Source organism: Photinus pyralis, unplaced genomic scaffold (assembly GCF_008802855.1).
Source record: "Photinus pyralis isolate 1611_PpyrPB1 unplaced genomic scaffold, Ppyr1.3 Ppyr1.4_LG2, whole genome shotgun sequence".
In the NCBI taxonomy this organism is placed as follows: Eukaryota; Metazoa; Arthropoda; class Insecta; order Coleoptera; family Lampyridae; genus Photinus; species Photinus pyralis.
Window position 1 is genome coordinate 28,337,965 of NW_022170403.1, and position 26,310 is coordinate 28,364,274.

A 26,310-nucleotide genomic window follows, 5' to 3' on the forward strand; every position below is an offset into this window, starting at 1 on the left:
ACATCAACACTCTTGTGGTTTAATAAAAAAAGTAGTTTACAGTCCCCACTCGCAAAGGTTAATAATTTTATTTTGTCGTCGACCTATTGTGCAATTTCGAACAAGTTGTGGTGTTCAAACTTCCTGAATAAGATGGGCATATTCAAACCCCTATAGTACAATATATAGAAATATGAAGTCTAATGGAATCAATAATGAGCATATACTGTCCAATATACCTACTCGGAAGCAACCCAATGACACGCATTAGTTCAATGCTTAAGCAAGCCTAACTTAGGACTCGACATCAATTAACTAGCTTATATATGCCTACGTTAATGCCACCACAACTTCCGAAACAAACGCCTTAAGACGTTAACAGTACGCCCAGGTGCTAGAACGCCTGCTAACCCACACTGATAGCACGGCGGGACACAATATTTCTCTCCTCGACACCAGTGTAAGCATCACAACACGGCTCAACCAACTCATATAGCTCACTATGTATATGTCTTCCAACCAATAGAGCACCATGCAATCAACAGTAAAATACAACTTCAAGAAGCAAAGGAAACACTCATAAATACAAGATAACGCAACAGGCACTACAACAAGCAGGTCCATCCAATGAAAGTTACACGCCCCTAGGCACATTTAAAAACTAACCACAAAACTCCTTCTTCACGAGAATAACACACCACATTTTCACCAACCCACTGCAGCTATTCACCGAAACGCAAAACCTTGATACAGAACTATGGCTGCACAGACATACTTAAATATCTCCGAGCAGAAACCCAAGCAACCTTCTAATATACACCTCAATAGAATCAAAAAAGAATAGCACACTAAATACAATAAACGCAACATTGGCACACTAACAAGACATGGAAGATCTGACCTCATCAATAAAATTACACGACCTAGCGACAAGTAAAACACGTAAACTCCTTCTTACACAGAAACACACCACATTTTCACAACGCCACTCGTATTCAACCGCAACGCAAAAACTTAACAGAAACTACAGGCTCACGAACAATACTAAAAATATCTCCACCACTTAAACACCCAAGCAAACTCTCACAAATACAACCTCAGAACAAGAAACAGTCATAAATACAAGTAACGCTACATGCACTTAGCAAAGACAGGTCCACCCAATAACGTTAACACGCCTAGCACACATTATAAAAACACATAACATCCGTTCTTCGCACCGAAAGCACACCACGTTATCGACAAACCCCACTCGTATTCACACGCAAGGACGCAAGTATACGCTATCAGCATACTAGATCATCACAAAGATACTGTAATTATCCCATCAATAACCAAGCAACCTCACAAATACAACCTCAAAACAAAGGAAACCACCATAAACACAAGAACGTCAACATGTACATTTACAAGACACGGTCCATCCAATAAAGTTACACGCCCTAGCACGTTTAAAACAGATGTTTACGCATATCGACAAATACTCCTGTCTTCTCCATAACGAAGCGCCGACTCGTATACAACCCAAACGCAAAAGACCTTAAGCACCAGCAGGCTCACAAAATTACTGCAATATCTCCACCAAAACACGCAAGCAACCCAAAATACGACGCTCAGGAACAAGAAAGACCCATAAATACAATTATAAAAAACAAAAACTCCTCTTCCACAGAACAAAACCAAGATTATCACAACCACTCGTATTCACACCCAAACGCAAAGCAAAGTAAACACTTACACAATTTAAAGCTCCATTTTTAATAAAATTACAGAGATCATTATAATATATGATTTATTTGTTTTTGTTTTCTCTTTCCTGATCAGAGTAGTATGGTATTAGTGCCCATCAATAAGTATGTATGGTAAGTACGAATTACATTATCCCTAGATGTCCAATGCTACGTCGTGTATTATATATTCATTTTTTTTTTTTTTTTTTTTTTTTAAGACCCTGACATAACTCACGACACAGACACAGACACTGAAGTCGTTACTTAGATTTGTAATCCGTGCGATTAGTTAACGCAGGCTAGGACTGAGTTCTCACCAAGAAACACCGACCATACACTAATCGTTACTTGATTTAATCCGTTGCGATTAGTTTAACAGGCTCTAGACCTGAGTTCTCACAAGAAACACCGAACCATATAATAATAATAATAATAATGCTTTTATTAATCCAGGTGATCCATTATAATAGATATAGGACATGTCAGAAATCATAAGTATAATTTAATGTAACTATGATATTGATAAACATAATATATTATGATAACTTAATTTAATTTACTTAATACCTAAATTATCGCTAATAAACTCTTCCAGGGAATAGTAGGCTTTGAGAGCTAGGATTTGTTTTATCGTCTTGACAAATTTATGATACGGTAATTGTCTTACCGCGGGCGGTAGTTTATTGAACAGTGTAATGCCCATGTAAAAGGGATTCGATTCAAAAAGAGCCAATTTGTGATTCGGGTATTTTAGGTCAAAGCCCTTTCTCGTATGATAAGAGTGGTTTTGATTTAAATGACAAAATTTGTGTGTATTCAACCGAACAAACTTTAGTACTTCAAGTATGTATATACAGGGTAATGTCAGAATTTTTTCTGTTACAAATGCTGTTCTACAAGTATCACGGAAAGGAATATTAAACATACAACGTATGATTCGTTTTTGTACAATAAAGACTCTGCCCACATTTGAGGAATTTCCCCAGAATATAACGGCATAGCTTAATAATGACTCAATATGCGCGTAATAATAGGTTTTGCATACATCCTTATTTGTTATGTGAGATAGTCTCTTAAGTGCAAAACAATTTGGTGCAATTTTTTTGCACAGGTAGGCAATGTGATCCTTCCAGTTGAGAGACATGTCAATGTAACAACCCAACAATTTAAATGCACTGACGTGTTCGATGGATTTTTCACCTGTTTTGAATAGGGCGCTTTCCCTGTATTTGCTTTGCTTGGTATAAAACTGCATAAAGCAAGTTTTGGATTTATTTAGTATCAATTTAATATCATCTAAATGATTATGAACAGATCGCATGGTTTTGTTCATGTCAATTACCATGTCTGACATGTTATTCTTAGATGCTAATATTGTCAAGTCGTCAGCAAACATACAGTGATCACTACTCATGACATTACCAATGCTATTTACATATAATAAAAATAGCAGGGGTCCTAGTACGCTACCTTGTGGCACCCCTCTCTGTATATCCAAAATATCAGAATTGCAATTTGCAAACGTGACGTACTGTTTTTAAACAGTTCATAGAGAAGAGGAGTGTTTGTGTAGCGGGTGATCGAAAAGAACTGCAGACAGTTTAAATTGGGCGCTTTAGTTTTTAATGTTTTTCACTTAAGGAATTGGCAAACACGTTTAGAAGGTAGTTTATTTATGCATTAGTGATTAAATTGATCAACCACTGCTTTTACATAAATGACATTTGGTATGTTACCAACTTTATAAATGTTTAGTTTTACGGGAAATTCAAACTGTCCGCACTACTTTTCGATCACCCGGTATATGTGCAAAGGGAAAAGTTCCGGGTAGCCGCGTACGTATAATCGTATCGATATCTTTCGAGTGGGGTCATATTGAACATCTGTGAACCTATTTTCTAGTGGAAAAAACTTACTTTAACACTTTTCATTTGAAATTAACCCATGGTTCTATTTTGTTTGTTTAATTAAAATTCAGATTTTCAAAGCAGTGATATTCTTTTTGAATCGCCCTGTAAATACATCACATAGTGTATAGGTGTATGGAATGGATGTATATATAGTATACGAAATATACCTATATCGGCCATGAAAATCATCATGCTCCGATTTGTTCTTTCAGAATTATTTGAAAAAAAATTGTGAATCGTTTTTTAATCATAATTCCTTTATTTTTTATGGTGGAAAGTGCATTACACATTTTAAACGTCTATATTTCACTTAATTTTTGTCGTACAGAAAATTGCCGGCGAGGAAATTGTTTGGAATTTAAAAAGCTACAATTGGATGCGGCAGCATTTTTTACGTATCTCCAGTTGCCTTGTAGTTACTTTGGAGAGAAGGACGTTTTTCTCAAAATTCGATTATTCACTTTTAGCCTCAATTATTTAAAAATTAAATCTTCCAAACTGGTCACACTTCTAGAATGTATTAATAATACGTAATTAAACAAAACTGGAGAAAGGGAAGGACTAATTTTAATTAGGGTGGTAATCAGAGGGTTGCGTGCGCTGTTTTTTTGCTGAAAAAGGTACGGATCTACCTTATTTTCATCGTAACTCAGTTATGCTAAACTTTATTTAAAAAAAAAAAGGTTTTTTTAAATACTTTAAATTAAATTAAATTAAATTTCCTTTAATGCCCAACAGAAAAACAAACATTCCAATTACAGGACAATATGAATTAGCTACAAATAATAGAGTGTGCACAGACGTAATAATATATTGAATCTTAATATAATAATACTTAATGTTAAATAACAAAACAACTAAAACAAAGCATTTAAAAAGTATTCTACAAGTTTTCCTCGAAAAATACATTTGCCATTATTTGACGGTGAAACTCTCTAATTTAACGTTTGACGAACAAGAGCCGCAACTCGTTTCGTATTGATCATACAGCAATTATTAATAAAACCATTTTCTTTGTTAAAAGCTTCGATTTTGTTCTCTACAGTTTTCATAATAAAATGCATACTTCCCAAGTTTTTCGCGAATAACGAATTAAAAACATCGTTCTTTTCTATGAAAAACTCGTACCTTCGGGCGCGAATAACTGGAGAAGTATTAACATAAAAAAAAATGTACCTATAGAACACTTTTTGCTTAGAATTAATTTTTCTATCTATTCCTGTGTCAAAAATTGCCACCCCCGAGTGAGGTGACAACTACCCCCAGGGTGAAAGCGCCCTTTGGCAGGATATAGATTTTGATCCTTAGGCCATTCCTTATCTACTGTCAAAATTTTGAAAAAATTTCCAGGGCAAAACCTTCGTTTCCTGTTATTCCTGAATTGGAATATAAGACCAAAAACGCTATAAAGTATATCATACTGTTTTTGAAACATTCGCGATAATTGCTTTTAAAGTTTTAAAACCAAAAACCTAATATCAATCAAACGTCAAAAGAAATATTAACATTGGAAAATACCTAATTAACAAAGGAAGGTACGCGGTCATTCTAAAACAGAAAATAATTGCATATTAAAATGAAAGTTGGATAATGTTCGCAGCATTACCACTTTTAATGAGATTTTACAAATTGCTAACAAAACTATCATGATGAATTTACCGATCGATCAATTGCTCGGCGATTATTCCTTTCGACAAATTAATGTTTCCCGTTTGCATCCAAAACGTAGTCAATTTTGCACTTATACACGGTGGAATTGCATGGCATTTGGCAGAGGTTGTTATTCTTGAATATAGTGCTAGGCTAAAATTGGGGAAGTTTTATGTGCTGATTAAAACTCCGTTTAGCAAATTTTAAAATTCGGACTCGATTAAAAGTTATTTAAAGAAAAATGAAAATGCTACTATCCAAAAGATTAAATGCCTGTCTAATTACGAAAATTATTACAAAAAAGATTCTCATTTTAATGGAGCAAACCCCAAAATATATGAAAAACAATGTTGCGATTATCGAAATATGATAATAGCATTTTTTTTTCTATTAAATGGGGAGTCGTAAACAATTATATAATGATAATTTGGAGTAAATTAGGAGCAATAACAACATCAAGTGTGATGCAAAAAGTAATTATAGCAATGGAGTAATCGATTGTAGCGGAGTGTAAGGGCCTTTAATCCTTTGGGTGCTTGTTACCTTAACATCGTTTCTGGTATCCCACTTTAATTTTATTGTATCATTGATGATCTGTACGCTTTAGTATATAGAATTGCTCAATGTGCAAATTTGATAAAAATTTGGAAATCCATGGTTAGGAAAGCACGACCTCTATGTTATCAGACAATAATGATACGGACACGCATTTTACTGCTTACTATTATAATAATAGGTGTGAACTACCAAAACAAAATCAAGTACGAGCTTCACAAAAAATGATTGCAGATATCCTTAGTATAAGTAAAAGCAATGCTAAACGCGTATAATTTCCTGATTGACTGGGATACATGCTACCTGCAATTCCGGATCAAGTTGTATCATGTAATTAGCCAGGTGGCATGATGCAATACGTGTTACTGTTTCGCGTTCTTGGATTTAGTTACCTGTGAATTTAGTTGCGGTAATTTCGATATAAGATTAACGCATTTAGCAATGTCACACCCCTCTAGTGTGTTTAATCTGTTTAAAAAAAATCTTGTTCTGTTGAAATCTTAATCAGCGCAAGTAAATATTATTCCGATTATTGAGAAAAAGCAGCAAAGTTCATAGTTAACGTCATGAACGATCTCTTCGCACTTCTTCAACTTTGCAACATTTCGCAATCCTCCAAGATCACTCTATAAATACTGTAAAATCCTAGCGAAGCGTATCAGTGTCGGCAGAACTGTTCACGAAAATAAACATGTACATCGCCTGTTTACTTTCACTAGTGCTACTAACGTGCATTTACTTGTTTCTTAAACGTAATTATAATTACTGGAAAAGGAAAGGGGTACCAAATCCTCCGGCTTCGGTCATCTTTGGAAATTTAGGCGAATCGCTTACGTTTACGAAGTCTCTGGGACAAATTTACCATGAAATTTACCAGTAAGTGATAGCGTAGGTACCCAGTTCGTTTGAATTTACCTTAATTTTTAAGAAAATACACGGATCTCGCGTACGTTGGTTTTTACAAAATGCGAACCCCTGGCGTTATACTTCGAGATCCCGAGTTGGTGAGGGAGGTTCTAGTCAAAAGCTTTAATCATTTCCAAGCGAATGATCTGAAGATAGATGACGCAAATGATCCTTTAGTTGCAAAGAACCCATTCTTCGTGCACGGCGAGAAGTGGAAGAATAACCGCAGTATACTTTCGCCATCGTTTACCAGCAAGCAGGTACTTTTGTAAATTTCTGTGGTACTTAAAGCGTTACGTGTTCTACAAATTTAGGTTAAGCCATTGTTTCCGTTAATGGAAGAGGTGTGTCACAAGCTGGTAAAGTACTTGGAGACCAAAGAAAATGAGAAAAGTGGGATTGAGGCCAAGGAGTTAGCGCAAAGATTCACAATGGACGTGGTTGCGAGTTGTGCGGTTGGGTTGGAAGCAGACTCATTCAAACACGAAAACACCGAATTTCGTACAATGGCGGAAAGGATATTGTCACCCTCCTTCTTCACCAACATTAAACTATTCTTCCTCTTCGCTATGCCGTCATTAGCTTTATTCCTCAAGCTTAAGTAAGAAACTGATCTAAATGAATCCTCCCTTACCAATTTTTCTAGGTTTGTACCTGACGATGCGGCCGATTACTTCCGAAAAATTGTAAATCAGACCATGAATTACCGGAAAGAAAACGGAATCATAAGGCACGATTTCCTAAATAACATGCAGAACGTCAAACTAAGCTTGGGAGAGGAGAACTTTACAAACGAAGACATCACCATTCACTTAGTCGGATTTTTCATGGACGGTTTCGAAACAAGCTCAGTCGTTCTGAGCCACGCATTGTACGAAATCGCCGCAAACCCCCACCATCAAAAGAAACTACGGGAGGAAATTGAGCAATCGTTGACAGAGCGCGGAAAGTTTGACTACTACACTCTGCGCGATTTGGACTTTTTGAACAGATTCTTGCAAGGTAAGTCCCCAATCGAAATCTCGCTAAACTAATCGGTAACGTTTAGAGAGCTTAAGAATGCATCCAGCCGACATGTTTATTGCAAAGCTCTGCACCGATGAATTTGAATTTCCATCACCGACAGGATCCGGTCCAAATATCAAGATAGAACCTAAAACCCCAGTAATCATACCGATCCACAGCTTACACTACGACCCGCAGTATTACCCCGATCCTGAAAAGTTCGATCCCGATCGATTCACCAAGGAGAATAAGGAGAAGATTGTAAAGGGCACATACCTACCTTTCAGTGATGGGCCACGGATTTGTCTAGGTAAGGGCAGTCGATTACTTAATCGGGTTTCATCATAACGTATGGTTTCAGGTCAAAAGTTTGCCTTAGGTCAGATACGAGCGGCGATTGCGCATATTGTAACAAATTTCGAAATTCGTGTAAATAGTCGAACGATTCAGCCTTTACAAATCGATCCTACGTCGTCATTAGTGGCAGCAAAGGGGGGCATTTGGTTAGACTTTTATAAAAGGCATCGGAACTGATAGAAATGTAGGTATTAGATAAATTATTTATGTAACTTAATTTTGTACTAAAATAAAGCTGTAAGATAAGTTATCAATGATTTTTGTTGTTGTGTTAAATCACCATTAGTTTGCAATGCAAACGCGTCAGTTTACGTTATTAATATTGGAAAAGTCAATGAGTAGTTCACATAAGATCGGAACTTTTGCTTGGAAATACTTAGACCTCTTAAAAAGTCCGCGAAGGTTAAGTTATGGACAACCGATATCAGTTAACAATCGACTTTTAAAAAATCAGCGAATTAAAGATTGTTTTCTGAGGAACCACGAAGAGAAGAACCCAATATAAGTTAAGTTATGGTTTTCGTGTTAAACTGTTTCCTAATTGTGATTTCAATGAAACGAGTTGACTACTAATTTTTCATGATTAATTTCCTATCCATTAGAAAGCGGCATTGAAGGTAAACCTTTCATTGGAAAAGGTACTAAATTCTAAATTCGTATATTTTTTATGTAAAATCCACTTTGCGAAAGAAAGTTAGATTGTAAGATGAATGTTTTTCCCAGATGACAGATTAAACTTTCTCCTTTTATTTAAACATTTATACTAAGCCGACGGAATTGCAATATAATTTTGTCTAAACATGATTATGAAAAGTTCAGTATCATAAACATAACTGGAGGCTCAGAAATAATCATTTGTCAAAATAAAAGGTCAGTATTTTTCTCTTCCTTCAAGATGCTCCGTTATCCTTAAAATTTTTGAAAGGGTTTCCCAAAATGCGGTTTTCAAATCTCTTGAATAAACTATTAAATGATCAACTCAACTTTCCCAAACTTTCTTTACGGCCTCTTAATGTGTTTTGCTAATACTTCCTCCAAAAACCCCTCAAGCCTAAAGCCGGATTCTTCTCTAAAGTTCTCATAGAATTATTCAAATATTTTCACTACATTGTTTCAGTATCGTTTTAAACATTACGTTCACTTTGAGCAAGAGTAACAATAATCAATATTTACCTTGAGATAAGCACCCAGGGAAAGTAGAGATGAGTCAGGGTGGATCCTAGATATTGGATTACCATAAGATGATGGACAGGGTCCTCGGGAACCTAGGCTTCAAATTCGAAGCATTTGTACTACCTCCAGGACTAGAGTTGTTCAAGCCCTCAATGTCAGTCAAGCCATCCCATGATCCCACACGTGAGATGAACCTAACGATGCTGGAAAGGAAGGTGGCTCCAACCGTACGGTCAGGATACCCTCAACGTTGATCGTTTAAGTTAGACTGAAGGGGGACATTCCCAAAGTATGTGGTGTCCCGTCTCATCGTATGTGTATAACATCCTCTAAAAGATGGTGATTCTACCAAACCCATGCGGTGCAAGTGTTTTTTAGTTTGCAGTGCCCAGAAAGTATACCCACGAGTAACCCCAGGTTCTATCTTGATAGCCGTTTGCAAAAATCAAGGGATGAAATAATTTATATGGGAGATTTTAACATTAATTTGCTGGAAGTTCATGCAAAATCGACAATTGGCGTCTAACTCTTCTGCAAACATTAGGACATGACCAAATTATTCACGAACCAACTAGAGTCACCCAATTAGGTGGTAGTCTCATTGATTGTATTGTAGTGGGCGATACAAGTAAGATATATGATTACGGAGTATGTAGTGTACATGAGTTGTCTGATCATCACCTGGTATTTTGTATAGGCTTGCCAATATTCAGCCATCAAAAACAGTAATGCGTTCATACAGGGATTTCAGTAATATTGGCATTATAAGGTTTGATAAAGATCTAAAATCCGTTCCTTAGAATACCTTGTACGTAATAGTTGGTCTTTCTAATCAATGTATTTGCAGTTTGTTTGATAGACATATTTGCGTCAGAATTATAACAAATACAAAACCGTATGCACCGTGGCTTACTGACAACCTTAAACTGATGATGACCTTGCGAGATAAGGCCTTAAATAGATATAAAAAATCTAAAAAAACCACACATGGGATTACTACAAAATGATACGGAATTATGTAAACTTTGCGGTAAACAGTGAGAAAAGGGCGTTTCGGGAACACAAAATACATACGGCAGCGTAATAATAACACTAAGGCGGTTTTGGACAGAATTAAAACGAGCAGATATCCATAAACGTAATAAATTCCATATTCTGCAAGAGCTTTGTGATGAAAAAATAATTAGTTCTTTTAATAGTTTACCTCTGATAAACAATACCTCTAATGATCTAATCATTTCTACAACAATTATTTCCAAAAGGTCACTGCTGGTGAAGTATTGAAATGCATTTCGGTTTTGCAGTCCCACTCAGTTGATGATCAGATAAGCCTTCGTATGTTACACTTGTGTATCTCGTATTTAATTGATATTATCACTCATATAATTAATGAGTGCCTTATGCACAATACTTTTCCATATGTTCCCAAAAATCAATTCCCAAGCAATTCACTGACTTTACGTTCTATCAGCATCTTGCCCTGTCTGTCAAAGGTTCTTGAAAAGGTGATGGCAGGACAAATAAGATTGTACCTAAATGCTAAAAAGGTTTCACCTGCTTTGCAATCTGGATTCAGACCCAACCACAGTTTTACTACAGCTTTATTGCATGTATCTGACGCCATTATGACTGCTGTTGACAGGAACAATCTTATCATGCTTGTGCTGCTGGATTGCTCTAGTGCCTTTGATAGAATTAATCATAATGTGCTTCTCTCCACCTTGAACTTCATAGGCTTTGAACTGCCGTTAAGAGTATTCGTGAGTATATGAGTGATAGAACGCAACGAGTTTTATTGAACGGAGAGTCATCTAAAACATACAGAGTGGCCCAACGAGAAGTATACAGAGGGCTTTTATAGGGTATTAAATTTAGAAATTTCGAAAAATCCTCGAACACGTCAATTTTGTATTCGAGGGGGACAACTTTTGGAATACAAATCACGAACCCAAGTCTTCACCCCTCTACGTAGGGAGCTTAACCCCTAAAATTTTAAATGGAATCCTATGGCAAATGGCACGTTATTTGAAAGCCAATTTACTAATCTGCTTTGCTTTTTAAATTCTATTGATTCGTTTCGGAGATTAAATTACATTAAAGGTACACGCAAAAACCGATTATGCACTATTACCAGAGGTTATAATTCAACAAATTCAAGGCATGTTTTTTTGTTCAAATACTTAGCCCTTCTGCTCTCGCTCTGCAGTCGAAATCGCAAATAAAATTTTTGACGTTCATTTGTTAATATTGTAATATTTCTTTGACGTGGGAATTTAAAGGATACATAGGGGAATTTGCTTTATTTACAAAAAACTGTTTGTTTTTGCTTATTTTGTCATACCTACAATTTGTAATCATTATTTTCACTAATACTTCATACTATGCGATCAAAGAAGAGTTGTGTCGAGCAACCTTTGGAATTTTTGGTTACCCAGTGATATGATATTTTATCTAGTTATCATTTGATAGTCATTTATCGTTATTGTCAAAGTTAATTTAATTGTCTAGTTGATTTCTTTAAGCTAATAAAAGCCATATTTCCAGTGGTTACAAATATTATATCAATTTTATTAGCTTAAAATAATGATTAACGAAAACCCATCGTCAACTAGTTTTCCTATCACGAGGTATTTACGTCCTGACAAATTTGATGTCGAACCTGATGCTGCAGAAGCGGATGCACAATGGCAGCACTGGAGGTCAACGTTCGAAAGTTTTTTGAATGAAGAAGTAAAAACTGATTTAATACCAGATGCATTAAGACGCAAGCTCTTAGTAAATCACCTATCAGCTTCAATCTACAAACATATCAAAACTTGCGAAACTTACGAAGCCTCAATTGCAGCTTTAGAAGGTATTTATATTAAACCTAAAAATATAATTCTAGCCAGGCATATTCTTTTTAACCGGAAACAACGTGCGGATGAAAACATCTCTGACTACGTAAGAGCTTTACGTTTAGCGGCAAAAGATTGCTCTTTCGAAACCGTTACCGCTCAAGAACATGAAGAACAAGCAATCCGTAGCACCTTGATCTCCGGTTTGCTTTCTCGTAAAATCAAAGAACGCCTGCTAGAAAATAAAAAACTTACTCTTGCCGAAGCACTTGATCAAGCTATTGCACTTGAAACAGCTGAAAAGGACGCGCTAATAATAAGTAACAATTCACCACAAATTAATGCTATATACGAACAAAAACAAGATACAGCATCAAACATAGCAGCGGCTACACAACACCGACCATCACAAACAATACTTGAACCATCCTCACGATCAGTAAGATGTTGTTTCTTTTGTGGTGGTAACGTACATCAAAGGTTTAAGTGCCCAGCTTTCCGTGCTATATGTAACCTGTGTTCTAAAAGAGGTCATTTTTCAAATGTATGTAAATCACGAAACGCTACCAACAACTCGGCTTCGTTCAAAAACACAGTCAACAGTCTTATCGATGACGGTTCATCTCACTGTAGTACAATATCTGCCGCTTCACCGTCAAGCTTGAAAGGTGCAACTATTCTAATCACGGTGAATGGTTATAAAGCTGATGCTCTTGTTGACACTGGCAGTTCTGTCAGTTTTATAAACAGAAAAATCGCGCGCCTAATGAAGTTACGTCAAAAACCATGTACACAGTCTGTTAACTTAGCCTCGCTGAATCAAGTATCGGTTGTCGAAGGTATTTGCTTTGCCAATATCACCATGAATAAACACAACTACAGGCAAATACCACTTCTTATCGTCGATAATCTCTGCGCGGACGTGATCGTTGGACACGACCTACTAAAAGAACATTCTAAAATTGAATTTGAATTGGGAGGTCCCCATGAACCATTACGCATCTGCAACGTAATGCAGTCCTCGGTGCCACCAGCATCTATTTTTACTAATTTGTCACCTAACATCAGACCTATCGCCGTAAGGAGTCGTCGATACAGTATACAAGACGAAGAATTTATCAAGCAAGAAATATCAAAATTACTGGAAGACGGTGTAATAGAACCAAGCATTTCTCCCTGGAGAGCACAAGTCCTAGTAGCGGGAGGTGGCGCTCATCGAAAACGTCTAGTAATAGACTACTCTATGACTATTAATAAATTACAGAATTGGATGCATTCCCATTACCAAACATGGAAGCGGTGGTCTCAAAAGTATCAAAATACAAAATCTTCAGCCAGATCGACTTAAAAAGCGCATATCATCAAATGCCCATTTTAGATAAAGAGAAAGTCTACACTGCTTTTGAAGCCTGCGGGCAACTGTACCAGTTCACAAGAATTCCATTCGGTGTTACCAATGGTGTAGCAGCGTTTCAAAGAACCCTAGACTTCATCATAACCAGAGAGAAACTAGAAGGTACATTTGTATACTTAGATGACGTGACAGTATGTGGTAAAGATGAGTAGAACATGAACGTAATCTAAAAAAGTTTATGGATGCGGCGAGAAAATATAACTTAACACTAAATGAAAGAAAATGTGTTTTTAAGAAAACAAAAATCGATCTACTTGGCTATACTGTCGAAAATAACACAATCAAACCAGACGCTGAGAGATTGAAACCCCTTTTAGAACTTCCCGCTCCCATTAAAACCTCAGAACTCAAACGCGCTTTGGGAATGTTCGCCCACTATGCGAAATGGGTTGAAAGATTTTCGGAGAAGATAAAACCTTTAACTTGTGTTTCAAGTTTTCCTTTAACGCCTGATGCTCTAAAATGCTTCCAAGAGATTAAATCAGACATAAAGAAAGCTGCTCTTATAGCAATAGATGATGATGAAACTTTCACTGTTGAAACTGACGCCTCGGATTTTGCTATAGCCGCTACGCTTACGCAAAAGGGTCGTCCAGTCGCTTTCTTCTCTCGAACGCTTTCTAATCCAGAATGTCGACATTCATCAATAGAGAAGGAAGCTTGTGCAATTGTTGAAAGTCTTAAAAAATGGAGACATTTTCTGATTGGAAAACACTTTCTTTTAATTACGGATCAAAAATCAGTAACGTACATGTTGAATCAAAATCACAATAGCAAGATTAAAAATGAGAAGATAATGCGCTGGAGGCTAGAGCTATCCTGCTACAAATATGACATTATATATAGACCAGGTTCGGAAAACACAACAGCAGACGCTCTGTCACGAGTTTGTGCGTACATGAACACCGACAAATTAAAACAGCTTCATAATGCGCTTTGCCATCCTGGAGTAAGTAGAATGTTCCATTGGATACGCTCTAAAAACCTACCGTATATAGCAAATGATGTAAAAGAGATGATTGCATTGTGTCCAACGTGCGCTGAAATTAAGCCAAGATTTTTGAAAGCAAAAGGTCAACTAATTAAGGCTACGTCTCCATTCGAACGCCTTAATATTGATTTTAAAGGTCCTCTCCCTTCTAATTCTTCAAACAAATATATTTTAACGATTATCGATGAATATAGCAAATTTCCCTTCGCTTACCCATGCAAAGATATGACCTCATCCACAGTCATTAAATGCCTGAAAGACCTGTTTCTCACTTTTGGCCAGCCTCTTTACATACACAGCGACAGATAACCTCATTCATGTCTGAAGAATTTAAAAATTTCCTAAAAAACTCAAACATTGCATCCTCAAGAACGACGCCATACAATCCACAGGGTAATGGTCAAGTGGAACGTTTGAACGGAACACTTTGGCGTACTATTCAGCTCAGTCTACGTTCAAAGAGTTTGTCAATTGGAAACTGGGAGGAAGTCCTTAAAGATGCCCTTCATTGTATCCGATCACTTCTTTGTACATCGATTAATGCTACGCCACATGAAAAACTATTCACGTACCCTCGAAGATCACCAAACGGGGATTCGCTACCATCATGGCTTTCAACGCCTGGACCTGTTCTAGTAAAAAAGAATGTCCGTCACTCAAAGACTGATCCCGTAGTAGAAGAAGCTGAACTTATCGAGAGTAATCCTTACTACTCTTTAATTAGAAGAGCTAATGGAGAAATGTCAACCGTGACAAATCGTCATTTAGCGCCCTTCCCAAACAACGTTGACGAGGGTGAAGATGACGTTAGTCTTGAAACTTCAGAGACTGAGGCCTCACAAGAATTACAAACTTCTGATGGATCTTCGACGGAACAAGAGGTTAGAAGGTCTACTCGAATTAGAAGGCCACCCTCGCGGTTTCAAAACTTTGTTGTAGAAAGTGGAATTGAAAATTCTACACGGGCAGAAAATTCTGCAGAAGAAGAAAATTCTACAGGGGAAGAATGATATGATATTTTATCTAGTTATCATTTGATAGTCATTTATCGTTATTGTCAAAGTTAATTTAATTGTCTAGTTGATTTCTTTAAGCTAATAAAAGCCATATTTCCAGTGGTTACAAATATTATATCACCCAGAAAATCGGCGACTCGATTGTCAATCCTTTTTTGATCGCTCGTTATATGAAAAGCTGGAGAAATCCTACTCGGGGGTTATCGGGGGCGTAGAGTCCATCTGTGCCCTCGAAATTGACAGAGGATGCCCAGGGGCGGCGCTACGAGGGTGCAGTGATGTAAAGTTAACCGTGAAAAATCGTTACTCGGGGCAATTCATATTTTTTTTACTGAAAATTCACCCCCGCCCCCCATGATCTCTACTCCTGAGCATACCCGGAGAATTTGGACAGTAGATCTGGTCTCTGCGCCAACGAAGATAATAAATGCATTTTTGCACCCCTGTGATTTTACGGAAATGCACGTCGTAGGATAGACAGGATAAGGGCAGCGTTACACCAGTATGTAAAATTTCCAAACGGTTTTAACTACCTGTCTTCTTTTCCGGAGGGTCGCCCACGCACATTCAAATCACAAATGTCATTTTATCTTGGTAAACGAGAAAGGAATGTTGGCATTGGTCGCGTTTATGACTCGTCTTTAGACAAACAACCTTTCATTGTATTCAATGACATCATAATCGGCTGCAGCAGTTCCTTTATAATATTTTTTTACAGACGCGCGCCAAGTTAAGTTGTACCTTAGCGACATCTAGAAATAAATAGCTGCACTACTGCTGCTTGCCGCCATTGTGATTGATTTAACTTTTTAAAAATGAAATCTTTGAGAATGACTCCTGGCTGCAGTATTGGGTTTTAAATGACAAAACTTTCAATATTGAAAGAGGAGGAGCAGTTTTACAGCGACTGTACTTTAAAATTCAACAATTGCTTAAAATAAAAAATAAAATGTGTCGTCTTATTTCATTTGAGCAATATTGTAGTAATTACTGTCTTTCTAGTAAAACCTTTATACAGTCGCTCTAGAGTAATGTATGTAGAATTTATATTTTCAAAAACCAAGCTAAAAAATGATTGTATAAGCCCAGGAGTCATTCTCAAAGTTTGATATAATTTTACAATGCAATTTGTCAGTGGCGACCTCTATTGGTTCTCATGAATGCCGTCCTTAACTAAGAAAATTCGTCGGATTTTGAAAAAAAAATTGCACAGTCCGTCGATTTGAAGGAATCATCGGGACAATTATTGGAAAAGATTGTTTTAGGGTTATAATATGTATAAAAAAATTGAGAATACTCTTGTACTCCCCCAGTTTGAAAGACGAAGATCTCTTTTTCTACTTGTTTATCTAATTAATCAATGAGTATGAAACCTACGGTGATCTGGTTTGTCACATTGTTTTGTAATCAAAAGTAGTTACTAAATACGGATTTTCAAAAAGATCGAATGAATTTTACTTAACAATAACAAAGTGTTAATTTTAGTGATTACTGTTTTTACATTTTTCCCTAAAAAACAATAACAGTTGAAAATGAGCGTCCTGGACCAACTGTATCTTATAGAAAATTTTATTCTAAACAAGTTCATTTCTATTCATTTTTTCCCTCAGAGCAATAGTTAACGAGATATTGGCAGTCAAATGTGAAAAAACACGACATTTTCCCATTTTTTCTTCGTTTTTTGTTTATAACAATTTGTTCCGGGCGTTTCCGGCCGGGGGACTATGATTTTCCGATTCAGCGGATTTTTTTACATAGAATACGCTTGGTTTCGTTCAGTGAAATGACAACATCCAGTTTATACTACTTTTAGAGCTAATTTGACTGGACTACTAATCTGTAACAGATAACAACAAAAACAAACAAGAGGGGTAGTGAATAGCGTGGCACAATAGTGTTGCGACAGCAATTCCAACGTCCGACATTAAGGCAAAATCGTACTCAATAAGAATCAATAATTCAATTTACGTTAACCAACCAAGAGCAAAATTTTGACTCGAACACGGGTTGCTCGTACAATTCAGGTATGTATATAAAAAAGCATGAACATGACTTTAACTTAATGAAAACTACTCTATGAGGCACAAATAACTAAATTTCTAGAAACAACAGTGCAATCGAACTAATTCAAAATGTAAACAAGATAAATATGAAAATTCTTTACTTTGATAACATTCGAAATTGAAATAAAGAAAACCAAAAAAATTATTAAACGCACTAATAACAATAAAATTGCTGACTTGCCAAAAAACTTCCAAATATTCTATGTTAACTTAAGAAAAACCGTGGTTTATTTCCATAGTACAAAGTGTAGGTGCATAAAACTCGTCGAAGGTCTCTTTTACATAAGGTTTTACGTGTCAATGAAATTCAAGAGGGGTTATGTCACGATAACAAAAATATATAGGGAAGTTTGGGACATAAAAACTTACAAATTTCATTCGAACATCCTGGGTTCCTGTACGTGTTGGCATTCTGGGGAATGAATATGCTGAAAAACTTGCCAAAGAAGCTACCATTGTTCATGAACTAAAAACGATCACACTCCCGTTTGCAAATTCTATATGATCCCGTTTTATGTCAAATAGTCATGAATCTAATATTATCTAATATTGAAATCTACTACCTAAAAGAGTTACTTACCTATGCAAAAGGACGTGATGATTAAAAATCAAGCACAACAATAATAAAAACAGGTCAAGTTCACTTGTTGAACCAGGTAAATCCGAATGGGTCAATAGGTCTTGAATTTAACAATTCAAATTCCACAACGAAAAGTAAGTTGAACGGCGCAGACAGGAAAAGATACACCAAATTTCAAATACACAGGTAGAATAAAAACTAAAGAGCACTGGATCAACTCCCCATAAGTTTGCCAACGGAAGCGCCGCCTAGCTGAGAAGCGGACTCATGGAAAACTGTACCTATCTCACAAAAGACGATCTGCTTTGAAGATGATCGTAGAACAAATGGCTACTAGATATTGAAGCCCTGGGGAGTTGATTATACACTATTAAAGTATTGTTTAAAGCTATCAATGACAGCAACCGGAATACGAGTGGTACTTTTCTTGGTACGGATACAGCCCCAAAACTGCTATAGATCGTTGATTACATAGTGCATAGTGGAACCATGAACGAGATTTTACATATTTAGTACGCATTTTTGTTTTAGCTTTACCAAGTTGAATCATACCAGAAGTACACCGTCGTATCCTGTATAATGGAACATTGAAATGGCTCAATGTCCATCAAAATATCCATTTTTGTATTACTTTTTCGGTAGATAGGCAAGTTGGATTTTAGAGTGTATTTTGAATGGTAAGGTGACTTAATAGTGTAGAATGTATTTGAGATTAAATTTCAAATATCGTATGGCGATAGGAATATTTTAATTCGCACCCAGATATCCAGTGTAGTGCAGATATCCAGGGATCCTGAACCGCTACCCACAATTTTCCCGACAGGAGATTCGCGGAAGTGATATGCGAGACGTTGAAAATTTCCATCCGCTTGGAGGTCAGCGACTTGCTTCATTAATTAAGGAGGTACATTTTTTCCATTACTTACCTTTTGTTGCGAAATAAAGTGAATGAAATTAATACAGAATCAACTTTATTTATTAGGTTAGAATATCTTTCAATAATAAGTTTATTTCTATTGCAATTAGGTTTAGGTATATACATTTTAATAATTTTTTTGGAATTTTTGCTTCTTATAAAAGGGAAATGAAAAGGAGTTTATGTTTTAAAGAAAAACCCAAATGAAAATGACATAAGCTCTCCAAAATGTATTGGGGTATGCGTATTTTTCCAAATTTCGATTACATTTTGATGACGATTAGTGAGATACCGGTGAAAGTGGAATGAACTTCCTTAATTTATACCATTTTTTACCGGAGCTAACTAGAAGCAAACATACGAAATAGGTAAGTTACAAGGGTACGGCAACATATCAAGTCAAAGAGATCTACAGAAGAATTTACACCCGGATCCTGAGAAATAACCTTTACAAGATACCAATATAAGCTTTAGCAAACCTTCGACTGGAAAGAATTACTGGACCACTCTTTTATTTGTAACCTGAGGACCATTATAGCTACTAACTGTTCCTTTCATGAAACTTAATGCAGAAACCTCTAAAACTTTCGTGACAAGTTGGGTACTTGCAAATCATAATCTGGATAAAATTTTAAGCCAAACTATAAATTTTGAATTCTGATTCAGTTTTTGTGCTTATTTCAATTCTAACGAAATCCTTAAAACTTACTTCTTTCTTTTCATTAGTTAGTAGAAACTGTTTGCAGAAAGGTTATCTACTCATTACAAGAAAGGGCAGTTGTAATTTTGACTTGTCGAATTAGTGTTCGTTCAGTGCACATATAAACAATATCTGGTCTTGTTTCGAGGATTTGATGTGGAATATGATCAATAACGCATTGCAGGAAAAGAAATAATCCATGTTACAGAAACGTACGAATTGTTTCTGTAGTTTCCAGTTAGGAATCTCTCGAAATTTCACGTGTCCATGCGTATAGGTACTGAATAAAGCTTTCATTCTATATTCCAGTTCTCGGCACAGGGAAATAGCAGAACTACCATTATTATAAAAATGTAATGTTTCCATAGGTACAAGAAAATAGAAGTCGTATTTCAGATTTCGTTTAAAGATACCTCCCTGAATTTCTCAATCTGTACTGCCGCTGATGCGCGTTTAGCGTTTTCTACTTTACCTTTGTTTAGATCAAAGATATAGTGCACTAATGTACTTCAATTCAGATACCTAATTCATGTTGCATAATTATAGAAGGGAAATATTTCCTAAGGGGTTTTAGTATGTATTTACTGTCTACAGCAAATGAAGGCGATTATGGTGAAACAATTTATAGAATGAGCAGTTTGTGCCATTCTCATCCAGGTGGCAGGATATTCCTTACTATTCCTGCTATATTACGTTGATACGTAACCTACCTTACCCATTCTTTGATTGCGGCATACAGGGATACACAATACGCATTGCACATAGCATATTCGTTAGAAGTTTTCGAGATCTCAGCAATTACAATAGCTAGAGACTTCAAATTTTCACTAAAAGCTTTCTACCATCGTGTAGATGTGTAGACTCTAGTCTATTTTGAGTTAGATTACTCATGAGATAGATAATTTTAAACTTTGCTAATAAAATACTGATCTGTATTACCAAAAATGTTCTTTAATCGTGCATTATGCTGATTTACTACTTCTTTTTCTAATGGTGGGTTTCTCCAACATGACTTTTAAGTTTAACGTTACTAAGCAACCGAATAATTTCGACCAACCACAAACTCGTTTCTATATCTTAAGCCTTACCCTTAGAGGGCATAAATGTTCCATTTTATTTTGTATTCAGCGCATTCCAAAATTAAGTACCTATCTGTCATAGTCTTTGACATAAGTCAAGCTTTCTCTAAAGATTTGGAGATGCAGAAAACTTTATATGCATCCCTTAAACCGTTAAAGATGAGTGAGTGCTCTTTTTAGCGCATTTGTGCAAATTTATTTGTAAAAATGTAGCTTTTAATTTCATTTTGGCTGGCTGGCTATCAGTAAATGTGGGCCCGTAGAAGAATGCCTTTTAATTATTATCGTTTTATTTAGTTTTGGCCTTAAGCTTAACATACCCTTTCTTTTACTTAGCTTTGCACCGTTTTGCCGCTGAATAATCAACCGTTATTAATTAAGGAAAATCACCGTCAGGGCCGTAGGCCATATTTTGTTTTAGGATTACCGAAATTACCGCCGCCATTTTGCTGGACCTGACCGCAGAATTCCTAGAATTAACATCTCCGGGGCTACCGGGACCGACCCGTCCTTCCGTGGTTACCGACGACCTCGTCCTGGCGCGAGGTTTTTGTCTGGTGGCGCTCGAGTCCGTCCGTCCGTCGATTCCCTGTACCGCCGTTTCGCCGTTTTCTACAGCCGACTACCGCTTGATGAATTATTACACCCTGTGTATCATAATATATTTAATGAAATTAACTTCCAATAATAATTGAACTAATTAGGTTTAATTCCTCCAGATCACCGACTATGCGCGAACGGCGAACAGTCCAAGTTCGTCGCAGGAATACCGATCTGCCACACATAAAAGCGCTGAAGTCCCTTCGGTCTTATACTAGGACTTTGATCATTATTTATAATCGAATCCTTAAAGTCTAAATAACTTTTTGAGTGGTCACTAAAAATCTGAAAAAGTTTCCAAGAGCTGTTTCGATAATTAGTAATCAAAAAATGTCAAAAATTTCAGTTTTTTCAAATTGCAACTACTATTTCTGATGCCAGAAATGTAGAACATTCTGTATGCCTGTATGCGTTAGTCTTTGAAAGAAATATTCTTATCTATTATTCATCAATTATTTTTTGAATATTTAAAAAATACGATTACAATTCTTGGCTGAACAATGAGAGTCATTAGAATTCACGAAATTTCTTGTACACTTCCTTTAAGTACTTGTCTAAAGGTTAGTCCTTAAAAAATAAGTTCATGTGTAGGTGTTTATGTTTAAAAACAGTACCCGATTTTCTACCCTTTAAAAAAGATGGAAGAGCACTGCTTGTGAAGAATTGACCAAGGACGTATTTGCATTCTAACAAACCTTCTTTGAAAATCAGATGTTTTCATCAAACAAAGTCGATAGAGCAATTGGGTTTTTGATATTACAATATGGACTTCTCTCTCATTTGTTACGTAAATGCGTTTTGCGGTTTTTATAACAAAATTAGTAATTAGATTACATTTCTTTATCTCGGCGATAACATTAAATTGCACTGACAAGATTGAGTATTCGCTTTCTACTGCTTTTGCTGAGAGGGTATACGATTTTCCCGTACTCGAGATTTTTACATCTGGCTTTCTAATTGATTCCATTGCTCTTCAAAGATTAAAAAAAATCGCTCCCCTAAAACGACATCAATTTTTCTTGACGCACTTGATGGTCTAAAGGGATGACCAAAATTATATCCAATTAGTCGATTCAGCAAAATCTAGACTCTACAGATTACAATTTGGAGCCTTACAACTAAAATTTAACACGTACTCTAGAAAGAATTCTTGGTGCAAGCCTAGAGATCACGATGAAGAAAATTATCCAAACACGCCGATAGCTTTTAAAACAGAGGGGAACTGACCAAAAGAGCCCATTTTTTATTTTGGGATGGAAATCAAAACTATATCTTACATAAATCAATTCAGAATTCTGGTTTAAAACCAGAAATTACTAGTTTCAAAGTGAAAATTTCCAGAATGCTGGGTTGCAACTTGGATATTCTTTTCACTTTTTCAGTACTCATAGTAAATAACACAATTCAAAAATTATATTTTGTGTTAAAGTTCATTTACGTGTCTAGCTGTAAAGTTTAACCATATTTTATTTTTTGGAAATTTAGTCAAATGGTAAAACACCTTCTTTAAAGGAAAAGTTGTCTTATCATTTATGCTAATTGTGAAATGTAGTAAAATAGATGCAAGTGCTACTTTTAGTTGTGTAACTGCGAATTGTTGGCCTAAAAAATAAGTGTTACAAAGGTGGATCGCTCTGGATAGTTACCTAAACAGATTCTAGGTCCGTACCCAAAACCTAAAAAGGTATGTTTAGTTCTTCCGCTACTGCTCGTCTCACTAAAGCGAAGAGGGTTAAATTGATGTGGGTCAAGATAGTATTTGGCATCTCGATGAATTGCCTCAACTGGTATAAATACTTGCGTACCTTTTTTGATTCGAACAAATCTTTCGTTCCCATGTGCATTTGGTAAAGGCATCAAGCATTCGTTTGTACAGCTTCTGTTCAAAAATTTGATCACCGGGTGTTTTCGCAGCGTTTCTGTTACAAAACGAATGAACAAGGGTGCAAGTGGCTGGAATACTTACCGAAAACAACGCTTTCTAAATAGGACATATCTTTTAAAGCTTCATATGAGTATATACTTTTTTTGGCGCTGTTTATATCATCTAGTTCATTTTGTGCTTGAATTTGTACCGATGGATTTCTTGCCAATTCTAAAAGTGCGTAGGTGAGCAAATTTGCGCTTGTTTCGTACCCATCAAGGAAGAAGGCCATTGCGTGTCCCAAGAATGTGAGATCTACAGTGGATAAATGAAGAACAAGTGAATTACGTGGATCTACTGACCGTTCTTCATTTTGGACTCTTTCAAAAAGTCAACAAACTCCTTTTTGTCTACTTTTCGATCTTCTACAACTCTTGCAATTAGATTCTTGAACGATTCGGGCACCTGCTTACCCATGTACCTTAATTAAACACAGAGTTTTAAGTCCTCACGTGAAGATAACTTACGAGATATTCAGCATTTTGCATAGATTTGGAAAAAATAATCCCAGAGTGTGAGTTATTGGCATTGTACCCATCGACATACTATCTCTGATGCCATTCATCATGGAACTGTTACTTAGAAATGATTCGTTATCAACCCCATAGGCGCAAACCATTACATTATTCCCAGTAAACATAAATGCCAATTCATCCGCGCGGATACTGCAGTTGTTGCCTTCCAAGTAGGACGTCATGTTTTTACCCACCCTCTCCATGCGATCCAGCATTAGCTTAATCTACAAGTAAGTGTTTACTCAAGCTACTTTATTTGAATTAATAAAAACCTTTAGGCTTGAAAAGTTAGGGGCCAGCAATTTTCTCAGTGCCTTCCACATTCGTTCTTCGCAGAAGAACGGATTTAGTTTAACGATCGGATCGGCAGGTCGGATTAAGGTAGCAGAAAAAGAGTCAAAATTTTTAACGAGACAATACTCAATTACTTCTGGATCTCTTAGGACAATCGCTGGCGTTAAAAAATTGTAAAACCCGACAAACGGAGAATCCTGGTAATTCCTGTAATTGCGTTTTTAATATAAGAAAGTAGGCACCCTTTCCAACGGTACGTACCTGTACAAGCTGTTTAAGAACTCGGATAACGTACATTGTAGAGTGATCATTTTTATAATATTACCAAAAAGAAGGACAGGTTTTGGGTGTGGTACTCCTTGATCTTGCCAAAATTCGTGTTTTCTTTTCACGTGCAAATAATAGGCAAAAATAAAGCCAAGTAAAAATACTGCAGCAATAATAATCATTTTGTAATGATCACAATAAGCCAACAGAGTTTAAATCTGTTTGTATCAGGGTTACATGCAGTTATCAGGGCTCCATATTATCATTTATAGGTCAACTTTAAGACAGATTGATTATGCTTATGCCACGTGTTTGGCATGCAAGCTTTAATGCAAAATTATGTTGGAAAGGTCTTGACCTCAACTGCTACTATGCGAGGTTTGAAAAAGAAAATCCACATAGTGCCATAGACCCGCCATGCCACAAAGTCATTATCCATTGTCATTGTACTGTGACAAAATAGAACTTTCAGGTGTGGGGGCCAAAGTATGGAACCATCGGTTATTTAATTTCTAGGAATGAGGTACCGTACAAGACCAGTGTTTTGGTTGATTTACGCAAACATTTGGCTATTTTACGCAGTATTACTGCGCCAAAAAGGAACTTCTCTTAGGGTTTTGGGAGGATCATAAACAGTTCTAAATTTGTGAATATTATCGCGAAAGGTTAATGCAAGCTCTGGCCATAGTTCTGAGATAAAAACACAAATGCTGATTATACTTCACTAAATATACACATTCCACCAAATATGTTTTCAAGACCAAATGCAAATGGTTTTAGTGCCCCTAAGGGATTATTGGAAAGTGCATAGTTATAATTTTATGATTGTACGGCAAAGGTTGCACTTTTCTTCTGAAAAAAAGATTTAATTATTGTTGAGAAACCGTTACAAAGAATAAGTTTAGCATTTCTTGAGTCTGCAATAATTTTTCCCAGCCTATAAAGTTCCCTTTCTCTACTTCTTAGCGATAACCATAATAATAATAATAATAACATTTATTGCAGCACAGACTTACAAATGGAAAGAGTTCGCCTATAAGGCGGTCTACCACTCTTCCAATCACTTAATATAAATAAACCATAATACAAATAGAATAAAAACAATAGCATAACAACAATTACAATAAATAGAAATCTCCAAATCTAGTGTGAACCAAACAACAAACAAACAACATTTTACCTCAGGGTGTTTTTTTGGGAGCTTTAGTTAAACGTTTCTGGGAAAGTAAAATAGGTAGGTTTTTGAAAATTTGTAGTTAGGAGTTACTCTGAAGGGCGATTCGATGTAAAATATTTTCAAAATTACCACACTTCCGGAAATACCGGAAGTAGATAGTAACTTCATTATTTTAAATAACAACCCCTATTTTTAGCGCATTTTTGCAAATTTATTTGTAAAAAGTAGCTTTTAATCTCACTTTGGCTGGCTGGCTGGCTGGCTGGCTGGCAGCAAATGTGGGCGAGTAGAAGAACTCTTGTAGAAAGGCAACGGGTGTACGTGTATCTACAGGGCCGTGAAATTTGTCAACCTTAGGGACATGGCTACATGATGTGGGGTTGGCGACATCTGGGCGTCATCCTCGAGCGTAGTATACTAACGTGAAGGTTTTTCAGTTTTTTCCTATCTTCTACTACAGTTTTGGTCCGATTCTTTTGAAATTGGTGTCGTCGGAAAGATGTTGTAAACGCGCACAACTCCTGCGTGGCGGAATTTTGTTTTTTGTCATAGGGGCGAAATTAACGACCTTTTGCGAGGCGCGCGCGCGCGTCTTCGAGAAGTAGTCAACTTCGGGCGCCTTTTACCTTCCGTTGCGAACTCACGCGGTTTATCGTTTCGTGAATCTCGAAT

At 36.4% G+C, this 26,310-nt stretch overlaps 3 protein-coding genes, 1 long non-coding RNA gene and 1 pseudogene across 5 annotated transcripts; 4 read left to right on the plus strand and 1 right to left on the minus strand.

Annotated features, from left to right (window-relative positions):
• The first annotated feature begins 6,469 nt into the window (after positions 1-6,469).
• On the plus strand, positions 6,470-8,349 carry LOC116164595 (cytochrome P450 6j1-like). Its single transcript, XM_031478789.1, has 6 exons — positions 6,470-6,700; positions 6,753-6,990; positions 7,045-7,331; positions 7,377-7,732; positions 7,779-8,045; positions 8,097-8,349. The coding sequence occupies exons 1-6, from the start codon at positions 6,516-6,518 to the stop codon at positions 8,267-8,269; spliced, it is 1,506 nt and encodes a 501-aa protein (XP_031334649.1). The 5' UTR covers positions 6,470-6,515; the 3' UTR covers positions 8,270-8,349.
• A 3,499-nt stretch (positions 8,350-11,848) lies between these two features.
• Positions 11,849-13,668, plus strand: LOC116163922. The gene is made up of 2 exons (XM_031478051.1): positions 11,849-13,307; positions 13,367-13,668. Exons 1-2 carry the CDS (start codon positions 11,849-11,851, stop codon positions 13,666-13,668), a joined length of 1,761 nt encoding a protein of 586 aa, XP_031333911.1.
• A 206-nt stretch (positions 13,669-13,874) lies between these two features.
• Positions 13,875-15,622, plus strand: LOC116164144 (annotated as a pseudogene).
• A 2,684-nt stretch (positions 15,623-18,306) lies between these two features.
• On the plus strand, positions 18,307-19,066 carry LOC116162753. The gene is made up of 3 exons (XR_004143603.1): positions 18,307-18,596; positions 18,698-18,843; positions 18,907-19,066. It is a non-coding gene; the product is annotated as an uncharacterized LOC116162753 (long non-coding RNA).
• Positions 19,067-22,859: 3,793 nt separating this feature from the next.
• On the minus strand, positions 22,860-24,703 carry LOC116164869 (cytochrome P450 6B5-like). Of its 2 annotated transcripts, XM_031479115.1 has the most exons (7): positions 24,456-24,703; positions 24,173-24,401; positions 23,853-24,124; positions 23,688-23,806; positions 23,428-23,640; positions 23,108-23,380; positions 22,860-23,063 (listed from the first exon to the last, which is right to left on the minus strand). In XM_031479115.1, the coding sequence occupies exons 1-7, from the start codon at positions 24,641-24,643 to the stop codon at positions 22,885-22,887; spliced, it is 1,473 nt and encodes a 490-aa protein (XP_031334975.1). In that variant the 5' UTR covers positions 24,644-24,703; the 3' UTR covers positions 22,860-22,884. The 2 variants fall into 2 exon arrangements, with proteins under 2 accessions (XP_031334975.1, XP_031334976.1); XM_031479116.1 differs by lacking the exon at positions 22,860-23,063 and having other exon boundaries at positions 23,209-23,340.
• Between the last annotated feature and the right edge of the window lie 1,607 nt (positions 24,704-26,310).